Below are 24,349 nucleotides of genomic sequence, written 5' to 3'. Positions count from 1 at the left end.
TGAAATGATAGGATTTAGCAAAATTAGACTATTAGGCTGTGCTTGTAAGAGCACTAGGTCGTGTAATTTAGCAAAATTCTATACAATGACTTGTTGAGAGATGAAGTGTTATGTAAATTATTGAGTTGATGTTTAAATGACGTGTACACAACTATTGATGATGTGTACACATGTACAGTAATTGACAAGATGTAGCATCCAATAAAACAAAGTCCTGCAAAACATTTTGTGTGTATTTGAGATTATTACAGTTAATGACGTTTTAATTATATTTTTATGTGGTACCATAATTTGTCTTTGGTACATACCCATTAACATCTCGTATTAGAAGCAAAAATCACTGAACAATCATAGTTTGACACAGACTTCTCCCCCTTACCCATATCCCTTCCTGCCCGATCCCGTCCACTTCCCACAGCAGAAATAGTACTGAGAATATACAATGTGTTGTCAAATTGCATTGTACGTCTGGAATCACAGAAACACACACACACGTGCAGACAAGCAGTCACAGGTATTAATGATAGAACCACATCTAGAAATTTAATTATGAATATGATGAGAAATTTTATTTGAAGATTCCATTATTAATCGTTGTCGGCAGGATTCGAACCTGGTGTCATCACTCAGTGATGGATATTATTATCTCGGTGTCGGAAGACATAAACACTGATTTGAATACTAAAAGATAACATTGCCGTTTCACCATCTATCTAATCGATTCCGCCAAGCTGACCCCAGAAGGCGGGTCCATTTGCAACTGGCCAACAGAGCCGCGAGAGTGAGGACTCAACAAACAACCTCCTCTCCTGCGGCGCAGTGGAGCGGCGTACCGATCTCCGCTGGTAGCCAGGTGAGCTTCGGCCAGCCAGGTATGCATCAGATTCTCCTCCCTCCCAACTCGTTACACTAGGCCGCCAGATAACATGATTATATGGACTGACTGACTTTTGAATCCAGCCTATCCGCAAACGTGACGAGAGTCCACGGTGTGGTTCCTGAAGCACTCCCCAGTTGACGTACTGAACAAGGCCAGAACCGATCAAAGTGACCACACGTTGCGTCATGTTGCAGGAACTGCGCACAGCAGAGCACATGAAGATGAAAAAAGATGGGTGAGTGGCTGACCGGACTTGACGAAAATGCACACAAGTCTTGGTGAGTTCTCGCAAGGAGGTTACATACAGTTGGTTCTTGCAAGTTACAAAAATTAGGATTAGTACACGTCGTCGTGTTTTGATTTTCTATCTTAGTGTGTAACGCGAGCTGAATATGTAGATTAGATAATACCGTACCGTGGCCGACAGCAACAATGGGCGACACACCTATTTCTTCTACTTAAGTTAAAATTAAAGCGTCATTCCCTGTCTTATTCACTCCCTCCCAACTACTAAAGCCAAGGATGCTAGCTTCATGGGAAATGACGTCACGGTTCTCCTCACTTACCAGAAAAAATGCCCTTACACAGCAGGGCTAATGTTCTGCGCATGCGCACTACCCGCGGGGCATGTATTTCGCTTCACTCGTCGGACGTGGTAGTGGGGACGGAAGTGAATGAGGAGTGAAGGAAAAAGTGAAAGACTCTATGCAATTCTAATCATCTAACTTCAACGAAAAGTCTAATAATCTTAACAGGGTGCCCAACATTTTGCTAAAAACTTTGTTTAAGGAAAAAATTAATTTTCGTTGTCGGCAGGATTCGAACCTGCGCGGGCAGAGCCCAATAGATTTCTAGTCTATCGCCTTAACCACTCGGCCACGACAACTCGATGACGTAATGTGATGTGGATGTCTGCCATGCCCTGATTGTGCACCATAACCATTAACTGGGATCCCACTGAGTACACCTGTTACCCTCCGCTGTCATGTAGGGAAACTTGATAAACGCCTTTGTCTCATCACCGTCGTAACCTTTCACGTCTTGTACGGGTTTTGGAAAAGGTTTAGCTGCAGTAATTCCACTTTATTTCAATACTTTTAGAAGATAATTTTGAAATACTAAGCTACAGACCTGATGTTTACACGAGTCAGTTTACAGAAGCTGCCCGAATAGAATTAAAGACCTAGTCGGTCTACTAGAAGAACATCTAAGTCATCCTCACATTGGCGGACAATGTTACACGGGAATCTGCTAACGTCGTCTGTTTGTAGGACGATAAGTAGTTACAAATTAATGATAATCTGTGCCAAAGTTCGTACTGCCTTATATCAATATGTCCACGGGTTATTCCATTAGTTAGGAAAAAGGTAAAACATGAGATAACAGCTGACAACATTTTAGGCTCGCCAGAAAGTGTTTCCTGCATAGCGTTTCTTCTGGATGCTTCTAACGGTACAAATCAAAGGCAGTGTTGGACGCACGAAGCCTTTTTTGTTCCCTTATTAGACACGGTGTGGGGCAAACCAGGCAAGCTCGTGATGTGGTATCAATTATACGAAGAAGCAAAAGTCAACGGAAATGGGGAAAATCAATAGAAAATGACAATAAAGGAATTCTTTATAAGAAGATGTTATGACTAGAAACAAATCAGCATGAGGAAATTTGTGAAAACCAGTTTATCAAACTTGTTTGCTTTACGATGTCTTGGTTTACCCCCCAGTATAACAATAGGAGAGGCCAAGGCCCGGCAACAATGGGTAAGTACTGAGTGGACGTGCTGAGATTGCAGTAGGAGGCTCCTGATTGTGGGGCGCTGTGACAGAGTTCCAAAAATTACACGTAGTCAACTACTGAACTAAGGCGTCCTCAATACAGTGCAACTATTCAGGGCTAAGACAGGCCAGATATGAGGTAAGTTTAGAGCAAATATGTATAATTTTCGAGTAATTATGTCCCTTTGTTGATAGTTTTACGAGGTAAAGACCGAATAGTGTTTGTACACGAAGCTTTTTAATAGAGGTGGTCAAATCATTCTATATTGATTCTCAACACTACGATCTTTGTTTGACAACTGATCTCTGCTGTAACTAATCTGAAAGCAACCATAAATTCCATAAGTCATTCATTCAGCCAATCTGGAATAACAGGACGCTTACCAAACCGATCTGCCATCCTGATTTAGCATCTTTTAATCAGATGTCTTCCGCATAGTAAGTATACATTTTGTCATGGGAGTGAAACGGAGCTTTTAAAGGCACGACGGCAGGGAGGACTGGTTGGTTAACTAACTTGTGGTTTTGTTGACATTCTGCCACTCATCAACCTCAACTGGTCAGCTAGAGACGAACAACCTACACTGCAGCTGTTTTCTGTATTTGTTTACAAATATTTAGAGACCCAGACGAGTACGGTCCAGTATAGATCAGTGTAGCGCAGACCCGGCCAATTTACTAGACTTTAGGTACTTGTAGACAAAATGTTTGGGTTAGAGAATATAGTATTATTAAAGAACATGTTCTTTTCTAAATGCATGTATATCGCCGAAAGTATGTAGGACAAAATGTGGGTCATCTCAGGCTACGTAATACATACCCGGGTGACAGGCCTAGGCTACTGACAGGGGCCCGCGAAGGGTGTCGGGTTGAGAGCTGAGATGTATGGATAACGGAAACTTTGCCCAGTATATCTGTCTTTACAAAATCGCCCTAGCGTTTGTCAATTTTCAGACGACACAGTCAATGGAACGGAGGGAATGACATTGTTCATGACCCTACTTCAAGTTTTATAAAACAACACCGTGAATTGCCATGATCCCAGGTCAAATCAATAAACTTTTTTTTTCTTGAGTAGGCAGAAATTCTCTAGTGTTTCCTGTCTGGTCATGAACCGACTTTCTAAAAAAAGTCTAAATATACAACTTTTTCCGCCAATTACTAGTACTTTGCAGCAACGTTTTCTATGTAACTTAACCCGTCATCCGGCCAGGATAACGCCGCAGACCCCAGTACATGTACCTTCTGACACTTAATTTTTGTTAGAATGACGTCTGTTCGGAACCCCCTGGTTTGGCTGTCTGTGGTGTGCGCCGTCTTGGTGAGCGTGCCGGCGTGGGCCGGAGGATGGGACAACAACCGGGACAACAACCGGGACTCCAGGGCCTCCGGACAGTCCTTCGACTCGGTAAGTTTCTTTAATTTTCTTAGAGAATCCTGAGACTAGCGACTGAAACTCAGTGTAAAAAAATGTATTCAACAGGCAAAAATAGGCAAAAATGACACACTGCATTGACGGTAATGTACCCACACGCATCCAAAATGACCTTTATGACCGTTATAAAATTATTAGTACGTTTGACCAATTACTGACGTCACGTATCCGCAAGATCACGTGTAGATAAGATAAGATCGGTATATCACAGGGCCTGGCCTCATAAATTACGCACTATCATAAATCTGTGTGCCGTTTTTAACTTTGTATGTGCTTGAGGGACAATACGTTTACATTTTCTATAGAATTAATGCACAATTACAGAAGTGTGGTTTCCTTGTCCTTCTCCACACCGTAGGTGCCCAGGATGACGTCACAAGTACGTCAGAACTTCCATGATGATTGCGAGGCTGGAATCAACAAACAGATCAACCTGCAGCTGTACGCCTCGCTGGTCTACATGTCCATGGTACGGCGGCTTTCTTCAGCTAAAGTAGCAGTGCTCTTTACATTGAAATGACCTGTAAAACACAGTAAAACATACGAGAAAATCAAGCTGGATTCTTACATCTGCTTGGCGTATTTTTATTACAATTGCGATAATTGTTGTGTTTTAATCGGGCATTGGATTTGAAAAACACGCGTTGCAAACTGTCTAATATGCACATTGCACGTCGTAACTCACTCCCAGATTCTGTAACATTTGTGTAACTTTCAGGAGAAACGAAGAATATATAAGATAGTGTCTATGTAATGTCATTGGGAGACTGTTACACCCTTGGTTGTAACAGTCCCCAACTGCATGTTGGTTCAATCAATACAATACAATACGATACTAAATTATCTAAGAAGTTTGTTAAGAATTAAATTTTCTCTTTCTGCAGGCATCCTATTTTGGTCGTGATGACGTATCCCTGCACAACTTCCAAAAGTTCTTCAACCACGCGTCTGACGAGGAGCGTGAGCATGCGCGGAAACTGCAGAGCTATCAGGCCAAGCGCGGAGGGAGAGTCATCCTTCAGACGGTACAGGTAAGACATCTCACGCGCCGCTTACATGTATGTATAGCGGAACTGTGAAGAACTGCAGGGAAATGCAAAGCCGAGGACGTGATGTCGTCACTCGTATTAGATTTTAAGAAGAGAAGGGGACTGTCATACCGGATACGAAAGAAAACGGATACGACTGAAAAAATATAAAAGCAAGACAGGGATGGGGAAAACAAGAAAACAAATTATTTCAGAAATAGAGATGAAAAATATAAAGAAAGAAGAATGTATGCGAACTTCTGTCTATGCCGGCAGAAACCTGAGCGTGACGAGTGGGGCAGCGGACTGGACGCCATGCGGGCCGCCCTGGCGCTGGAGAAGAACATCAACCAGGCACTCCTGGACCTGCACAAGGTGGCGGGCAGCAGGAACGACCCACAGGTGGGTGTACAGAAGGGTGGGTTAGAGTAACCCAGGTTGGACCTGCACAAGGTGTCGGGCAGCAGGAACGACCCACAGGTGGGTGTGCAGAAGGGTGGGTTAGAGTAACCCAGGTTGGACCTGCACAAGGTGTGGCAGCAGGAACGATCCACAGGTGGGTGTACAGAAGGGTGGGCTGGAGTAACACAGGTTGGACTTGCACAAGGTGGCAGGCAGCAGGAACGACCCACAGGTGGGTGTGCAGAAGGGTGGATTGCATGCCACGGTAACCCAGGTTGATAGCCATACCACACGTCCTAACGCAACACCCATGCTTCGTTACAGATGCAAGACTTCCTGGAGAGCGAGTTTCTGGGTGAGCAGGTGGACTCCATCAAAGAGCTGGGTGACCACGTGACGAACCTGAAGCGCACGGGCGCCGGGCTGGGAGAGTACATGTTCGACAAGTTCACTCTGGGGAAGGGCGAGCTGTGATGCCGCGGAGGATGGCAGGATCGGGACCTTTCCTGAAAACTAACTAGTCGATACTATAATTCAAACAATTATGTTAAAGGGATATTGTAACATTTAATGTCCTCCTGGGCCGGGTTTGTTATGGGTTGCGTTGCTTTGTACTCCTTTTGTTCCCTAAAAGCCGATCTTGCGATGGAAAAATATCAAGGGGGCGATGAACCTTATAATGTCCCCTTTTTTTTTACTGAAAATTAGCTAATACGCAACCAACTGGAGAATCTGTATTAAACTAGGATAAAGGCAAATCCTCACGTATAACATTCTAATCAGTCATTAATAGAGTATATTCATATTTTACTGTCTTCGTCGAGACTGTATTACCAACAACTTTCCATGTCGATAATGTTATGCAGAATAAAGAAGTGATAAGATCTAAATATGAAAGATCTGAATCAAATCAAGTGTCTCACGTCTTCTGTTTCGTCTGTATTTCTTTAACGATTCGTAGTTCAATTGCTTGACATTACGCAAGTTGGAAGTTCATCTTCAACATGTTTGACATTCAACTGAAAGTTCAACGGAGCATGAAACTATTGGAGTTCCAGGGATATGACAACGTTATTGAGTGGCGGCCATTCTTCTCTGACAGTCTTTTTTTCCATATAAGCAGATGAACAGCTGATTAAAAGGCCAAGTAGTCAGAGGAAATGTGATGATGTCCACAGGGATACTTAACCCACTCATTGCGTACAAATCATGGTGTATACGTATATATGGATGTAGGGGGCGCTTCCACAGGCAGACTTGGTGTTACAGGGGCTCCCCACAGGGTGCCTAAATTTGATTCTTTCTATGTCACCTAGTATCTTAAAAGCCATTCTATATGTATATAATGATATCTGGACCAAGTTGGGTGAGTTTTCACGGTCTTAAACCTAACCTCTTGTATGTATTCACACTTTACAAGTCGGAACGATCTACCCTAATAGAGCCCAATCTGCAGTACCGCTCCCAACCGCCTCCTGAAAAGTAGCTAACACGACCTCCAAATTGCCAAATTTCCGTCTTTTCGGGAATGGGGAAATCGTCAAAGGCTCTCAAAGGGGTTTCAATTTTTTAAGCTAACTTGACTTTGTTTTCGATGATATGACCATTTGAAATTAAGAATACAATATTTAAGACATTTTACAAAAAAAATATGGGATATCAGGTTCTAGATGAACTGTTTCCTTCACAATTTACCAACAGAAGTAGTCAAGTGTACATGTCCTCTAAACTCACATTCTGAAGGGTTACCACATCCAAATTTCCATTCTATTTTGTGAAACAAGAAAACGGTGAACAAATGCAACGGGGACCAAGTTTGTTAATCAATGGACTTCTTTATACGTAAGGCTTGTGGATGCAATATAATCATATATGCTTGAGGGGGGAGCCGTTTTACACTGGGCTGAGGAAAAAGTCTTAGTGTAGATGTTAGCTTGCTACATATATACACCGCTCTTTGATACAATACAAGCTACATACCAATGAAGAGACAATTGAAGCTAATTAAGTGTTCACGTTACCACGTATGGGTATCATGTTTTTTTTTACATCCTTCGTTATGATTTTGCGTTCTCATAAGTTTCGTGGGTCGTCTAATTTGTAAAGATGGAAAATGATTTGACAATACTGCAGGAGAGCTTTCGCCAAAATTGAAACAGGAGCATGTAATGAATGTGTACAAAACTTGACAAGATAGGAGAGTATCTATATTCAGTTCCAACAAGAGTGAGTTGTACTTAATCGCAATAGACTGTTTTTAAAGAAAAATGTGGCATAACGATGATATCGATGTTATGCTATGTTATATTACAGAAACGAATACTAGTAGTTGAATCAAGTAAAAAGTGACTACAATATTGTTTATTATCATAATTTATCAAGAACAAGTTGACGTTCTGCTAACAGATGCGAGCTTTCATTGAATAACGTCAGATGTGTTGCATGTTATGACATATTGGTGTTGTTTTGTGTTATTAATTTGTTGTTCCTATTAGAACGTATATTCCTGTTGTTGGGGTGTGAAATAAACCACAAGTAAAACTCTCAGAGTCGTGATTGACATCAAAGTCATGAGTCCATCTCAGAATATTGAGTCTTTCCCTTAAAACATCATTTTCTACAAAACACGTTTGTGAGCATTTTAAATAGATTAATCATTCGGCGTCAAGCCTTACAATCAATGGCTTCATAATCATGTTAGAAGAAGATTCTGTTAAAAAGATAGTGTTAAAGATTCTATTAAAAAGATAGTACAAGCACTTAAGTCTATATCCTTATCTGTCCGGACAAGAATATACTCCCACTATCTGCAGGTGGTTAGTAGGCATCCTTCCATCTTTCCAGATGTCTGTAAATGACTGTGTGATGCGTCTAGTGTGTTGGCGTAGCGATAGTGTGCTTGCCACTTCTCGCTTTCAGCCCTCACCGCTGGCTAGCGGAGCTGCCCGCAGCACTGCGAAAAGAGAGCCGAATGCGTGAGTCTCTCCTGCCAGTACATAGCCTCTCCGCAGCAAGTCCCCATGCAGTGCCTCCTCGTGGCTACAGACGGAAACTGGGCATGTTGTTATTGTCAAGAACTTCTTTGATGTTCCTAGCTTTCAACACCAAGTTTGGATGCTAGTGATCTCAGACTAGATCTATATATACACGAGTTATTTTACTAGCAACAGTTTTCCTACGGGACACTACCTAATTGATTCACGCTTTTTGTATGATGAAGGACACAGTCTGTTTTACTTGTGGTTTATCACACAGCCCGAAACACAGAAATACACTTTCCTGTTGCAGCAGCTAATGGAGTACACAAAACTGCACCAATATATCATAATAAACATAAGTCTGTCTTACTTATAATACAACTGACGTTATTTGATAAGAGCTAGTATCTATAAGTAGAACGCAAAGTTATCATGGATGAATTATAATAATGACTAGTTATATTTAATAGTACTTTCCATCGGACTTTTAAGACTACCAGTTTCTGTTACAAAACATAACATTATCTTATCCGTCATTTGAATGCTGCAGTCAACACTTGTTTGAAATATGAAAAGAAAATACTTACTTATACATGTAGGAAACGTTACTCTCCTACCATGTCAACTCTCTGTGCGCTCCTATTTCGGCAAGAACTCTCCCAAATATTTTCAAATCATGTCTTCCACCTTTATAAGTTCAGTGGCAAACAATACAAAGACCACTGTGGCTTCATTCATTTGATGGCATCCTTCCAGCAATCTTAAAAGAACTGATGCGAACGCAAACTTGTTTCATGAAATAGAATTGAAATATGGGCGTGGTAGCCCTTTAAAACGTGACAGGTTACACTCGACCCCTTCCGTTGGTAAATTGTGAAGGAAAATGTCATTTATAACCTAATACCCCATGGTTTTACTTGCAAATGTTCTCAAATATTGTCATTCTTAATTTTGAATGGTCATAAAGTCAAACAAACCTAAAAGGTCAAAACCTCTTTGCGAGCCTTCCACGATTTCCCCATTCCCGAAAAGACGAAAATTTGGCAATTTGGCGGTCGTTTTAGCCACTTTTCAGGGGGCGGCCGGTAGCGGTACTGCAGATTGGGCTCTAATAGGGTATGTAGTCCCGACTTGTAAATTGTAAGTATATGAAGGGATTAGTTTAAGAGTCGGTGAAAACCTTTTCCAATAGCTCCAAACATCTTTACATACATCTACAATGACTTTTGAAACACTAGTTGACACAAAAGAATGGATTTTTAGGTGCCGCGTGAGAAGCCCAAGTAACACCATGTCTGCCCATTGAAGCGCCACCTACAATCATCTATACATCATGTTTTGACCATAGTAAGGATGTATTTGGACATCATCAGTTTTTCTCAACATCTTTGCCTTTTACCCAACTGTTCATCTGCTTATATAGGGTAAGAAACTGTCAGAGAAACATGACCGCCCATCAGAAAACATTACGATCTTTCATCCAACATCTGCTTGGATGCTATAGGTAATTGATATTTGAGACATTTCGCAAAAAGTATAATACTATAGTACTATAGTACTATTAAGCCCGTGATTGTAAACTCCTAGCCTGTTTTATAAGCGAAAAAATCGCAGCCATTTCGATAAACTGTTTCTCAGCGGAATGAGATTTAGAACAGTGCACACCTGTCAAAATAGCAAAACATAGGATTTCGCCAGACCAACATCGACGCAGCTACTATGACAGACTAATTACGATCTGAAGGCCGACTCATTATACCACCACACAGTGAAGTTCAAGCCTCGCTGGCTTTCACGTTTACAAATGAAGTAATTAATATTATATACAACGACAAGGTAAAGTAGGTTGAAGATTTCGGTCGCACTATTTTTTTCACCGCGGATAAAAACTGTGTTGTGCGGTCTGAAGGTGATATTGACGTTGATTGGCTGTGTGAATAGACATTCAGATAATTCTATCAATGTTACTGTATATCGAATAATGTTATATGCTGATTGGCCAACTTTAATCAATTGACCAATCAAGATGCAGGAACTATGACACTGTAGTAAATTCATATCACACCACCACACATTAAAGCTCGAGCCTCGCTGGCTTTCATGCTAAAGTGTCTGCGAATGGTACACAAATGGCGGAAATTATGCAACAAAAAACTTAGATAAGGTGAAGATTTCGGTCGTACTATTCTTTTAGGCGCGGTCTGAGCCTTTGTCGCCATGATTATGTCACGTCTATTGGGTCAGATGGCTTACGTGAGGATGGGGACATCTAGCGGAAAATAAAATAACAACAGAATTCTGACCAGCTGAATCTGCAATAATATTTTGAACCGTATAGGGGCGCTTTTTAACTGCCTACTACTGATGCAGTTGAAATCCTTTATACTGCAGTATTAACTTCAGCCGTACCGGGGCGCTACTGTCTACTATCTAATTATCTGAGCTGCTTCCATCTCATAATTCTGTTTTTAACAATTTAATCTTAATCAATACGTGTTTTGAATAGGTATTCGACGATTTACCATTAAAACTTTACTGCAATGGACTTTGTAATAGTCCTATGCTTTACTGTGACCAAGCTGTTTTTTTAGTCGATTACCAAAATGACTTCAAAAAGTTCTTCAAATTATTTTCAGCTTTGTCAAAACGAATTAAGGAAACTCAATGAAAAGACCATACAATATTTTATTTCTACATGTATTGTAGTACATGTATATCTTCTAGGTGAAAATATGGGGGAACAAGCAGACAGAAGTCGGAAATTATTCATCATCTCACAGTCAAGTCAGGTTTCACAGTCATTGCTTTTCATTCAGGAACAAGTTACACACTAAAAGTACAAACCCTGAAATGTTGTAAGTTGTTAACCCTATACCCTTAGGTTCCCATGACAGATGCTTTTTACACACACACACCCATGATTGTTCTGCTTCAAAGTGCAATACAACTATGAAGTCACAGATTTCTTAGGAAGCGTATTTGTTATCTAATCCCAAACAATTCACACTTTCATATTGAAAGTTACAAAGTACACCTCTTAGTTGCTGTTTGCAGTCATAAGTCGCACCACACAGTGGAGCTCCTATATAAAATGTCTTACTCATAAAACCCCAAAACCAAACTGACACACAAACTGCTTTTCTTGCAAAGGAGTGACACAACCAAAAGTGCTTTCAAACATATAATGATAACAATTACAATCTCTTTATAAATATCATCTTCAGTTTTTAACAATAATAACACAATTCACTTACTTAGTGTTGAATATGAAAGAACAGGATCTTATTTTCTGTATTAATATCATTGCTATGGATGTACCAGGAAAGAACAGTATGTTTTTCTTCTTCTTTGACATGCTCTAAAAAGCTGAAAAACTAACACCTTACTACTTGTTTCATACGTACAGGAGGTTTTCTTTCCAGCTGAATTTCAATTTTGCTTAGAGAAATCCAAAAACCGGGTAAGTACATTTAAATAGTTCAATACATAATTATGTACATAGCAAGCAGGACTAAACCATTGAGTTCTACAATACACAATAGAAGCTACAGAAACAATGTTACTGATATGAAGTTGCATGGCATTAAGAAGAAAGTATTAGGCTACCTGATCAAAATTTCAAATGCAGAAAACAAATCTCCAGTATTTGATGCTGGAAATCCCATTATAAGAGTCAGAAACCCTCTAACACCGTAGCAATAATCGAAATGTATCACCAGTATTTCCCCTCATTACCTTGGCATAATAATGCCAGCCAGAAAAGTCACAAATTTGAAATATTTACATAGAAACTGTGTCTCAGGCTGACAGAAAAGGTACTAATTTGGGCCAATCTGTAACCAGAACCACCATGTCAAAACTGGCACGAGGGGAATCACTGGTAAGCCACGCCAGTTCAACTTCCTGATTCTTTGACTTGAAAAAGAAACAAAAAAACAACTAAGAATAACATGAAAGCAGTCTGAGGGAAAATTCATTACAAACAATTTTAAATAGGAGTGGAATTTCCCTTCCAGACCCCTTTTTTGTCCTCTCACTGATTTGATATTTAAAACGACCAAGACCCAAGGAAATGAACCTGTGTGGCCCAAATGTATAAACCATTTCAACAATGAAGAACGAAAACAAAGTTCACAGCACACGACCCGTCCAGACTAGGCGTGGTCACAAGCTGGGGTGTGTGTTGGTCTGGACCTTCATCACATGGTTGTAGATCTTCAGGGCGGGGCCCAGTTTGATTGACATGCCTGTCAGAACGTCGCTTCGCTTCAGCAGCAGGAAAGCTGGTCCGTCGATCTCCTGTGAGGAAAGGACAAGACGATTTTGGTCAAACACTGAGCAAACAAATAAAATCTTCCAACACCCCTATTCCACTTAGGGTGGAATTGGGGCAAAAATTTTCAAATTATCAGAAAATTTGGAAAGACACTGGGGACATGAATAATCAATGTTTCATCACATTGGCCACTGTCAACTTGGCTTCCAACTTCTGAAAAATGCATGATTATATGTCAGTTGAAAGCCTCATGGCCTCTTGATCTATATCAATTTCTGTGGTAATCTTGAAAAATTTTCTCTCGCATGCACACCTCACCTGGATCACCAAATGAACACCTGGAGGAAATTCTCACCTGTTCCTGGAATGCCTCTGCTTCCTTCTCAAACCCGACGTCTTTGATGAAACCCACGACATCCGGGATGGCCCAGGCCGCAGCGACGGGTTTCTTCTTCTGCTGCGCCTCCATAACGGATGCAGACTGCTCCGGGAGGCACGCCGACTCGGGCTGGGTCGGCGTGGCAACGGTCGGGCTCTTCCGGTCACCACTGGCAAGACACACAATTTGATTAGGCGACTACTAACATACTTCTGTTTCAAGACAAAAAAAATATTAAACAAATAATATTAAAGAGTTTCCTATCTTCATTTCTACATCTAACAAGTGTGCAGATACATGAAGACATTGCTGTGGAGTGACCTACCTCGTCTGCTTGGTTTGTTTTCTCTCTACCATCCCATTAAACAGCTGGGGCGGTGACTTGTGGGGGCCAATTTCAGCTGAAAGAACACAAGTATGCAAATTAATAACAGCCTGTAATATCCTAGACATGCATATTACAGAGTGCAACTCACCTGCCTTATTGCAAAATGAAAGCACCGGACATCAGTCAGTTACAGAAGCCCTGCTGTATTCCAAGGGAAAAAAACCTCTAAGAATGACACATGTTTTTGACTCAAATTTTTCCCTGAGTGACTTGACATCTATCATGTTTATATTGTTGAAACAAATAAAAAGCTATAAAAGGCATCATGTGAATCTAAATGTTTGATCCAACTCAGTTCCAGCCCTACAAATGTTTTGCAATGATTCATAAATCAGAGGAAAAAGTAGTGTGCAACAAAGCTCATAAAACCTCACCATGGCAGCTGTCCTTTTTGTGATTTGCTAAAAATTCTTGCAACTGTTCAAATGTTTTTGTTGTACTGTTTTGCATTTTACCAATCTTTAAAATACTGGTTTTGTTTGCATATGAAAAATGGATATTTAGGAGTGACTGTGTTGAGTGTTACTGTCCTCTTAGACACCTATGTTTCGATCTGTCTATACAAAATGCACATGTACAGAACAGGTTTCTACAACAGCAGAACTTACCTGTGTCCATGAGCTCTTCATCTATCTCCATCCCCATGTCATCCTTACAGCGCTGGCACACCCACTTTCCTGAGGTGGCAAGAGTTCATGATCAATACAACCAAATGGAACACATATATTTTCAAATGTACCTCTAAGATGTACTTTTAGGTACTCCTACTTTCCTACCATTTCAAGAAATACTGTCAGTGGGTCTTTTAATGTTCACAGTCACCTAAACATTAAACTTTTTTTGCTGAGGTAGTGTGTAGAAAAAAAAATGTATTGGTTGGTAGGTTAGGAGCAGGGAAAAAGTTAAGAGATGCAACATCATCATATACAGGAAATAGAAATATGATCTTGATGTTGATGTTGGATACTTGAATACTTCATGTAATTTTAATTTGTATGTAGATCTAATAGCTATCAATAGTAACGCTAGTTCACCTTTATCCGTGGGGTGACCTTTATCCGTTGTCTTTAAAAACAGCACATTTAGGAGTATTACATCTGCTGACAGTGGTTTCAAATTTGCAATATTTTCAAAATGTTCTGATTTAAATCCACTGTCCGTTGACTCTATATCCCTAAATACGTTTTGTTTGTACAAACAACGAATATAGGTTACCCTCGGATAAAGGTGAACCAGCATTACAAGCCCCTGCAGGTTTACCCTGACGTACCTAGAGGCTTGTGAGTGACGGCTGGCTCATGACAGGCCATGTGGTAACCCTTGTCACAGGCATCGCAGAACAGGAGAGTCTCCTACAACAGAAGGGAACACATGGTCATGAACAAAGAATTCTTTACACAGGATAACAGGTAGAGTAGTGCACATTGTTCCCTGTGTCTCCATAAACTCACACAGAAATGGTTTTAACATCACATTCAAGAAACATCTTGATCCTTGTGTAACAGAAATGTTGTTTCACTTCCTAAAATGTTATGGAAAAAACAACAACACAGAAACACGACTAACTCTACATTCAAGATATTTGAAGGTATTAATTTTGAAGGTATTCAGGTCAGCATGAAGTCCAGGTTTATCAAAAAATAGGCTGAAGTCCCTGTGACCTATGATTCAAGACTAGGGACGTCCCCCTTAAAACCATTGTCACTCCACCTCTTGTACTACTACAACTCCCAACATACGTCCATAGTAGGATACGTAAGGATGTACAAGATTTAGCATGGTCTTTCACTAGCACCATATTTCATGCCTTAGAATAGACACACTGCCATCACCTATACCTGCATGGCTAGTGTAGATGGTAAATATCAGGAAGCCTCTCAGCTTGGGCCTCTCCAAGATGGCTCCTCTGTTTTGGACCATCAGGTCAAAGGTCAACAACATAGGCTGATGCCTGTATTGTTACCTTGTAGCCATGAAATATGTAGATTTTCACCTAATTTTAAAAATCTGGGAGATTTGGTTGTACAAGTAATCTATGTGCACGTGTTTGAAATCTAAGGATTCATTCATTGCCTGGACTAGACCATTTAAGGAAAAGGGGGACATGCATAATGTTTTGGATATTTCTGATAGCCAAAGATGAAGGGATGTTGGTAAGAGAACCTGTCATCTAAAAGCACAAAATATTAATCAACAAGACTTTAGCTCATACCCTTAGCTAAAAACCCCTTCCAAGTGCTTCCACTGCATATATATTTGGTGTTGAAATAATTATAGCTGTCATTTTTGGTCATATACTATTATCATTTCAGGGCCTTTTAAACCAGTTTGCAGAGCAGTCTAAAATATTCGTCTTCGTTCTCTCCATCTTGATACACCTGTCAATACAAAGCCAAAGGGGGTGCAAGCATACCTTACAGATTCGCCATTCTGTCAAAAGCTCTGTATCTGCCATGTTTTGATGGGAACCTTTATTTGTCCCTTGCAAATTAGTGGAGTTACTATCTATCTCCAGGGTTAGCGCTAGTTCACCTATATCTGCGGAATAACCTATTTCCATTGATATACTGTAGGTTACCCCATGAATAAAGGTGAAGTAGCATTATATAGGGTGAAAGTCGCAGATGAGTAGGATATGGAATAGTAGGGATTCTTACAGCATCTCCGGAGTCATCGCAGATGTAACACGTCTTACAGTCGATGCACTGCCATGGCGACATCCGCGATCGGCGCGCCAGGTCCGCAGAGTACCGCATACAGGACGGGTGAGCTACCAGCGACAAAAATTGAAATGAGGATTAATGTTGATAAATCCTGAGACAAAATCATCAACAATGCAAGATCTAGTACAGCATCACAAGAGACTGATGCAAGTGGTAACTTTTAACAATCGAATTGAAACGACCAATCAGGCACTTCAGAACTACTGTATACAACCAAATACTTTTGCTATGGTAAAGAAATTAACTCAGATTGTTGTTCTTTTTGAAGGGAAAGATAACTTTTCTTTACAAAACAGATTTTCTAGAGAAGCAAACACATGAAAGCAGCTGAATGAAAGGAACTGTAAATACAGCAATGTTCACGGTGGTTTTACGTTTGCAATTTTCAACGAACTCAAAACCATCTTGTACATTTTTATATTACAGTATGCAAGTACAGTATATGCCACTACCATGAAGTCAAAACCACCATGAATACTCCATTTTCCCACTACCACAAAATTAAATCCCTGTGAACTAAAATACAGTACATAAATGCCGTTCTATTAGCTTGGAACTCTTCATAACAAAACTCTCAAACTAAGTCAAAGTTACAGATAATAAGAATCACCTTTTGCATTGCAGTCCTTGCAGATGAGTAAGTCCTCCTCCTCCCCACTACGGTTACACTCGGACGTCAGGAGACAGTAGTCGCACCTCGGGTCCGACGGGGACTTGACCAGCGGCTCCTGCTCGAAGTCTGGTCCATGGGTCTTCTTGATTCTCTGAAGGGAAGAAATATCACAAGCTTAGATATCTAACTTTAGCTCTCTCCTTCACATGACATATGTTTTGACCCATCAAAACTTTTTCAAGTTGTTACATACATGTGGTAAGAGTAAGAGAGAAATCGTAAAACACTAGAGAGATGTGCAAAATGTCTAAAAAGTGGGCAAAAAAAAACTGGAGCCATATATGTGCTTGTAGTTTTGAATGACAGTCTAACTTCGCAATTTTGTCACATTGAAGCTTTGTAGTACCAAAGATGCTTTATTGTATTTAGGCCACAGCAAGTAAATTTTATGGATGACATCAGCGCGCGTATTAATTTTCGCCTGATTTCAGAAAAAAAAACAAGAAATTTTTTCTTCTGCAGGGATGGTCAACATGACGATAAAGTACCAAAATGAGCAAATATGTTGTATTGTACTACTTTGTAGCCTAATAATTGTACTTGTAGAAGTGACACTTGCTAGGTACCCAGGGCTGTAGTTGTATAAATAAAACTTATTGGATATGTAAAAGTGACGTCAACATGGAAGCCATGAGTGTGGTTACCAACTTTGTTGGTGATGCCAGTCTACCATACTAGTGTCACTTTTACCACACCAGAACATGTCTTGAATACAGGAATGAATGCCTTGTTGGCCCTGATACCATGTTTTGTCCCTTTAATTCTTGTTACAACATTCATCACAACTTTATGGTGCCTATTTTTGAATATGTAGCCATCTTGTTTTTTTCAACCATCTTGGTTTTTTTTCGCCCTATCGCACTATTTTTGCAGTCTGCAGAGGATGTCATCCATAAAATTTACTTGCTATGGCCTTACATGTATTATGATGCTTGATGAAGTTGATCACTTTGAAGTTCAGAATAAAAGGACAGATATTCTCTACAGACCACAGGTTGTTTACTCTGTTGTTGCTATGGCAACAGCTGTTTCTTGACCAAGAAACAATCAACAAGGCTGCAGATATGGTTGCCTTTTCCCCAGGAACATACTAAAGTGTAGTAGCTAGACCCTTTTCTCAGGCATATCATTTATTCATTGCTTGAAATGTCCATTATGACAACACACTGAGGAACAAAGGGGAGAAAATCGTAGAACTGTGCTTTATCATAAAGCCTTTATGACAAACTTTTTAAATCGAGGGGGAGAAAGTTTACCAAACCTGCAACCTCTTTCATATCTAAACTGAAAAGGACTGCTAGTAAACTCCCACACCGACTGTTCTGTTGTTGATACCAATTGTTTATAGTACGCAGTGGGATTTTCTGGATCCCTGGTCTCAGCTGATGTTCCCAGGGGATTGGGTTAACCCGACAATAGAACTTCCCACGCTTTCTTTATGTAGGACAGTATAATCTCCAAGCAGACGTGATCATCTATCTCAATATTCTATGTCTGTTTTTTTTCCCCAGTATCCAGTCCTCTTTTCTAGTATTGCACCCTTTTTTTCTTCTCTCAAAGCAGAGGCTCTGGATTTTTTTTATCAGGCTTTCTACTCTGTACCTTTCTCTTTATGTCTCACTGTACAAAATACCAGTAGAAAGCCTGATAAAAACACCTAAAAATTAAAAACAGCTGGACTCTAACCTCTGCTTGGAGAGTCCTTTTTTTCAACAGTTTGCCTCTAATTGTTGAAGAAAAACACTGGGAATGAGCCAAAACCTTACATCTGCTTGGAGTTTAGTACAGCAGCTAGGGTGAATACTGTAGCATCTCTCTATTCCACGCTTATTCCAAAATGGACATTTCAAAAGTCCCATCTTACAAGTTACATACTTCCTTCAAAGCCAATATCAAGGAAACAATATTGTTCATAAACATAAAAATAAGGTAGCTTCCAAGCAATGAAAAACTACCCATCATACATCAGTTTTCCTTCCTATTTTCTCCATTGCAAATGGCCATTGTAAAAATTTTTCCATGTTATTTGAAAAAAGAGCAATGTGTGTATATTTTTACATATTTCACTGTTAAGAAGCTCCAGAAAGAAAACATAAAATGATGCGGCTTTGTGGCAGAAAATTTAACAATACTAAGGTAAACAAAAATGAAAAAAAAATTTAATTACTAATTGTTACAAAAACAGGCATCCCCCAAGAGTATTCATCAAAAGTGTAAATTAGTGAGGTCATAGTGAGAAATGTTAAATTACATGGTGTAGGCTGTAGTTTTGCTTGGTAACAAGTGGTGGGCTATAATATTAGTCTGTTTGATCCAGGCTTTTCATGACTGGTTTTTGGAGACAAATCAGTAGTTTAGATTCCTAGGAGTAGTCTAGAACCTGTCATTTAGTACTCTCCAAGCAGAGGTTTGGTTCAGGGTATTCTTTAATGTGTTTTTAGTCGTTTCTAGCCTGCTCTCTACTTTGTGCTGTTTTCTTCAGGTCTTCCTTGCAAAAAAGAAGAGATAAAGAAAACTGCACAAAATTGAAAGCCCGATTTAAATGACTAAAATACATCATAAAACAGCCGGAGCCGAAACTCTGCTTGGAGAGTAGTCTTTCAGCACAAAAACAACCCCTCAGTATATTACCAATTATCCCTTCCTACTCCTGTTTGTTTGCAAGCTATTTATTACCAGATCTATGCCAACATATCCATTTTTTATTCCAAAACCATTTCCTCAATTCTGTCAGAAAAAAAACTTTCCCCCTCCTTTTATGTTCTCTTTTCACCACAGCCATAGGATAAAGGTTACCATGGCAACTTGTAGTCAAGGAGATGCTTTGCAAAGGATGATGGGAAATTATGATAAACAATTCATTACTCCTCCAAGTTGAGGTCTCCCTTTTTATAATCATTAATAATTTGTCTGTGTGTTGGACAAGGCAAAATCAATACTAGTATCTCTTTTTTCGAGAAAGACAAAGCTATGAGAATGACTTTGACAACTGTTTATTACCAGTGAGGTAATATCCGATGGAAGGGTAGTTCGTCCCTTTAAAGTCAAGGTCAAATTGGACGGAAGTCAATAAGTTGAAGAACGTTTCTTTCTGTGTATTTTACTTCCTCCTTTTCTGCGAGTTTCCCTTCGCTTCCCCGAAAGTGTTACAGACCACTTCTCCTTTGCGGGTTACACGCAGGATGTAGCGTCATCATTGTATGGCGGAATGCCGCCGACCTCATAATTCATCCCAGGATGTACGCAATTTCGGCTCACTGTAAATTTATTTCAGCCGTGCGACAGCCTGGCTGGGCGCGCATACAGAATGAGGCGCACACAGCGCGTCGTTTTCTCCAACCCGTCCACAAACTGAAAACAGCTTTCCGGGGCGACGCGTAAGCACAGGAACAATTTACACGCACCGGTTTTATTGCGTTTCCTTTTTGTGTGCGTGTGTGGCTGTCTTGAAGTGATCTAGGCGCCAGAAATCGTGTGATAACGACCCCAGCGGCCGACCACCCGGACTATTGATTTTTGTATCGCGCAGTTCTGATCCAGCAGTGGAAATTGAGCGGGTCGAAAAACCCTCGCCACAGAAAAGCGCCTGCAAGACAAGGAGGAAGCGCGTAGTGCCGGCGCGTTTAGAATTCCCACATTGTAAAGAGTTCACTTGTCTGCTCGACGTTGTTTTTAGGAAACGCATTACCGAAATCTAGCACGGGAACACTTTGCAAGGCGCGCCCGGATAAAGGTTTGTGGGTGTATTAGGCGCAGATCAAGTCATAAATTATAGAAAAGTGCGACAAGATGCGTGCACGACCTTCGCACCATCGGAGCGCGAACGGATATGCAAATACGCTGAAAATGGAGTCACACAAACACAATACATACTTTTAGCGGCTGCAAAATGGAACCGGCTAAAGCGCTTCTGTCGGAAAACAGACAACACGAAGTAAAGTACACACAAGTGAAAGAAGTAATGACAGAAACGGTAAGAAAACGCTTGTTTGTGAGTTTGTTGGTGTACCTTTCGTTTGGTAAACCGTGCTGGAGCGGCCGCGCCAGCCGGTGAGGTCTTCTTCGGGCTGGAAGCAGGTTTTTGTCCGCCGGGCAGCACATACTCGCCGGTGCGCGACCTGAGGAGTCGTGCGGCCTCCACTTCTCTCTGAAGGACGGTCAGGAGGTGCTCGCCGGTCAGGTTGGTGTTGGAGTCCTCTTGGCGCAGGTAATTCTCGATGTCCGTTGGCGTGACCCCCTGCGTAGCTACACGAGTGGAAGAGCTCCCCGCCTCTTCCCCCTCACTTCCACCGGTCGTCGCGCGGCTCCCACCCGGACCTACCGCAAACAGGCCCCGCACGGCCGCCAGGACCTTGTGCGAGGCCCGTTGTGAGTTGAGCTGGACCCCGCTGAGGTGACTTTTCTTCCATTTCGCGGCGTTCCTGTAGGACGTGCTGCCCTTGTATTCCACTTTAATGACGATATCCGCGTCAACTAGCCGCTCCAAGTCCGCGGCGATCTCGGCCGACTTCACGCCATGCCTCCGCTCCACCATGTGGCAGATCCTATCCACGTCTGGCCGAGCCTTGCGCTTCCGCAGACTGTCGATGGTCTCCAAGATCCATTCCGTGTACTTTGGTGCCGACATTTCCACACAGATCGGGCCCTGCCGGTGCGAAAAGGTGACTTTTTCTCAGCCGAAACTGCGGACAAAACTCACTTTCCGCCGAACCGGAATTTTAATGAGCAAATCGAACGCACGCCCAGTACGCATGCGTACCGGAGCCGATAGGGACGTCTGGGAGGCGGGGAGGTTTTTTGTCACAAAGTTTTTCCTCACGAACCAGACGACATTTTACCCTCAGAGAAAAAACGTCGGGCTTGATTGTTTGAAGTAAGATTACTACGTCTTTTTAGCTTTACGCGAGTGTACGGGCGACAATCTGACGACTTTTCCGTTGACTTCGTGGCCCGCCAAGGTCTCATGACCACGCCCCGCCCTCTGAGATCACGTCATATCGGGTTGCGCGCGCCGCCACAGAAATCGGCTTCGAACCCGGGACCACCCGATCCACAACAAAGCGCGTAAGAAAATTGCACAAACAACGCCCGCGCAACCTTTCCTGGGTAATGTTTCTATGGCGGGCGGGTGTACACTTGTGAGAGGAGTTGCGACAACGGGTACCCGTCTGTGTCAGGCGTATTTCTGAGAGTGTAAAGTTAAAGCGCAAAAGCGCGTGGTGTGTTGTCCTGTCGGGACGGACTTGGCGGTGGCGCAGGGAGTCAGGTTGTGGCTTTGTGCGGTATCCGGTAACATGGCAGCTCTTGACGTGTCCTTCCGTGCGCGCGGGTGCTTTCAGCATTGTGGGAGCGGGCTGAATAACTGTAGCTCCGGGCCGTCTGCGATCGGCCGCGCGTGATCTGAATGTTAGATTAATGGGGGATGGCCGCCCCGTGAACTCCCAAATCGATAGACGAATATCAAAGGCGTCTGCTTCACTCCCTTCCCGAAAATCTTGGCCCCTAAAACGGAGCGACGACCTCCGCTCCTATATAGCCTCCATGTTTACATGCGCTTTCTTTCACAGGGGGCAAACATTTCAATGGACGTGGTCCCAACGCGACAAAAAAGCCCCGGGCCCCCGTGCTGCACAATGTGGGTACAGACTACAAACATTACACCGCTTGCCAACTCCCCGCGCTTCGAGTCCCCAAATTTTCACGGAGCGCGTGTCGACATATCGTCTCCTAAAGGAGCCTGTCTGAAACAGAAAATGTCTGCACCCTTACACACTGTGTATTACGTAAGTCGTCGCACACGACGGATCCAATTTTGAGTCCGCAGCTCGGTAAATCATCTTTTTTTCAGCAGTGCGTGTTTCTAAATTGCTGGGCGAGACTCTCGCGGTCTTGCGTGCGAATGGAATGCAGGAGCGTCTCCTGCGTCTCGCCTGAGTGAACATTACCGCGCGCTTCTGTTTTGAAGCTACGCGACATTTTGTCTAATTGTTTGTTACCAATGACGAAGAGAAAAGCGCTTTGTGCGCCATTTTCCTAACCGCTTCGCACACGTAGAAGCTGCTAGATGAATCGTTGTACATATAACGCGCACGGCCACGTTTTTTACAGTCGCGGTCCAAAGTGCACGCCTTGTTCCTTTTCCCGCCTCCGACAAGAGGCCCCACCAAGGGGTGTCGCGTTGTTTCCGCCCCAAATATAGTTGTGGAAACTACATAGAACCGGCTAATGGAATCGGTAGCCTAGAATGAGTTTGCCATTGCTTAGAGTACTCACGAAAGGGCGATGTTTTGTATGTTTTAAGCGTTCGCGTCTTCAGTTACAGGTCCTACGGGACTAAAGCGCGAACGCCGCATTTCGCCCGCCTTCCGTTCTCCAGTACAGTGCTCGTGAAAACCTGCCTGTGCAGAGTGGGACCCCGCGCGCGCTTAGGTCATCGCCTGCAGGCGCTAGCTGTGTATACTTAACGTCACACACAACCCGTTCAACTCAACATCACACTAGTAAAAGATCGCTAGATTTCTTCAAAGGAAAGTTAACGCGCGAATTATCCATTCACAATATGACGCATTGGGGGTGGGGGGTGGTCTTAGGGGAGTGTTGGTCGCGGGGACCGTGACCCCCATGCTGCCTGGATGGGGTGAGAATGTCCGAATGTTGGCGCCGCGCTCCCGTCAACAATCCCACACAAACACAAATATTGTAAGGCGACTCCGGCTTGCGATATTGCTGCAATACACGCGGGTGTGTCGGACAAGTACGCAGACGGTGAGCCCGGCTGGCGAAAATTGAAACCGACGGGACAGAACAGAATATTTGCTTTCGCGGCTTCCTTTCTTTCAACAGGATCGCAAGCCGCCAGTAAATGTGAGACCTGGACGGTAGAAACATCCTGATAAGGTAACGGGGGGATCTTTCACGATCACGTACCCTCGCAGTGCTAGTTTTAATATACATGAAGAGCCGGATATGCGTGTTTTGACCGAAAACACATCAAGCGCATGTCAGATCCATCGTATATTGAAGAAAGCTGGCTACCATGAACCCGCGGCCACTAGGCTAGCTCTCTGCCCTCTGCCCTCTCAGAGAGAGAGCTCAGCCGGCTCAGAGCGCAGCCAAAGCGCGCTGGTCGGACACCCATCTGAACAAATCTTCAAGCGGATGCCGGTCGCGAAAAGATACACAGCGCTTTGGACACTGTGCGCTCCCTATTAAACGTGAGGAAAAGGGTGCACATATACTGTAGTATACTAACTTAAGATTGCTACAGAACAAGAAGTTTCTGAAAAATGGTTTAACGTGTGAAGCTCATGGCAAAATCATGTCAATCATAGTGTCGCATTAAGTTTTTCCGTACGCGTACTCGATGATGGCGGGAAAAATCTCGATTACAATTTTGGACAGACTTCGCTCTCTAA

General features: G+C 42.3%; 2 protein-coding genes and 1 non-coding gene across 6 annotated transcripts; 1 reads left to right on the top strand and 2 right to left on the bottom strand.

Annotated features, from left to right (window-relative positions):
* The first annotated feature begins 767 nt into the window (after positions 1-767).
* On the top strand, positions 768-6,427 carry LOC118432512 (soma ferritin-like). 4 transcript variants are annotated; one of them, XM_035844119.1, is made up of 8 exons: positions 771-872; positions 961-1,158; positions 2,601-2,791; positions 3,919-4,060; positions 4,446-4,556; positions 4,972-5,118; positions 5,392-5,517; positions 5,842-6,427. In XM_035844119.1, the coding sequence occupies exons 3-8, from the start codon at positions 2,787-2,789 to the stop codon at positions 5,989-5,991; spliced, it is 681 nt and encodes a 226-aa protein (XP_035700012.1). In that variant the 5' UTR covers positions 771-872; positions 961-1,158; positions 2,601-2,786; the 3' UTR covers positions 5,992-6,427. The 4 variants fall into 4 exon arrangements, with proteins under 4 accessions (XP_035700013.1, XP_035700012.1, XP_035700011.1 ...); XM_035844118.1 differs by lacking the exon at positions 771-872 and having other exon boundaries at positions 890-1,158; XM_035844120.1 differs by lacking the exons at positions 961-1,158; positions 2,601-2,791 and having other exon boundaries at positions 768-872.
* Trnas-aga lies at positions 1,685-1,766 on the bottom strand. Its single transcript has one exon. It is a non-coding gene; the product is annotated as a tRNA-Ser (tRNA).
* Positions 6,428-11,160: 4,733 nt separating the features above from the next.
* On the bottom strand, positions 11,161-22,158 carry LOC118431328 (histone acetyltransferase KAT6B-like). The gene is made up of 8 exons (XM_035842449.1): positions 20,944-22,158; positions 16,872-17,025; positions 16,196-16,308; positions 14,809-14,890; positions 14,147-14,215; positions 13,476-13,551; positions 13,127-13,319; positions 11,161-12,794 (listed from the first exon to the last, which is right to left on the bottom strand). Exons 1-8 carry the CDS (start codon positions 21,559-21,561, stop codon positions 12,660-12,662), a joined length of 1,440 nt encoding a protein of 479 aa, XP_035698342.1. The 5' UTR covers positions 21,562-22,158; the 3' UTR covers positions 11,161-12,659.
* Between the last annotated feature and the right edge of the window lie 2,191 nt (positions 22,159-24,349).

The sequence above is a fragment of the Branchiostoma floridae genome, chromosome 15 (genome assembly GCF_000003815.2).
Source record: "Branchiostoma floridae strain S238N-H82 chromosome 15, Bfl_VNyyK, whole genome shotgun sequence".
Classification (NCBI taxonomy): Eukaryota; Metazoa; Chordata; class Leptocardii; order Amphioxiformes; family Branchiostomatidae; genus Branchiostoma; species Branchiostoma floridae.
Note: the sequence above shows the minus strand (reverse complement) of the source record. Positions and strands in the feature narration are given on the sequence as shown.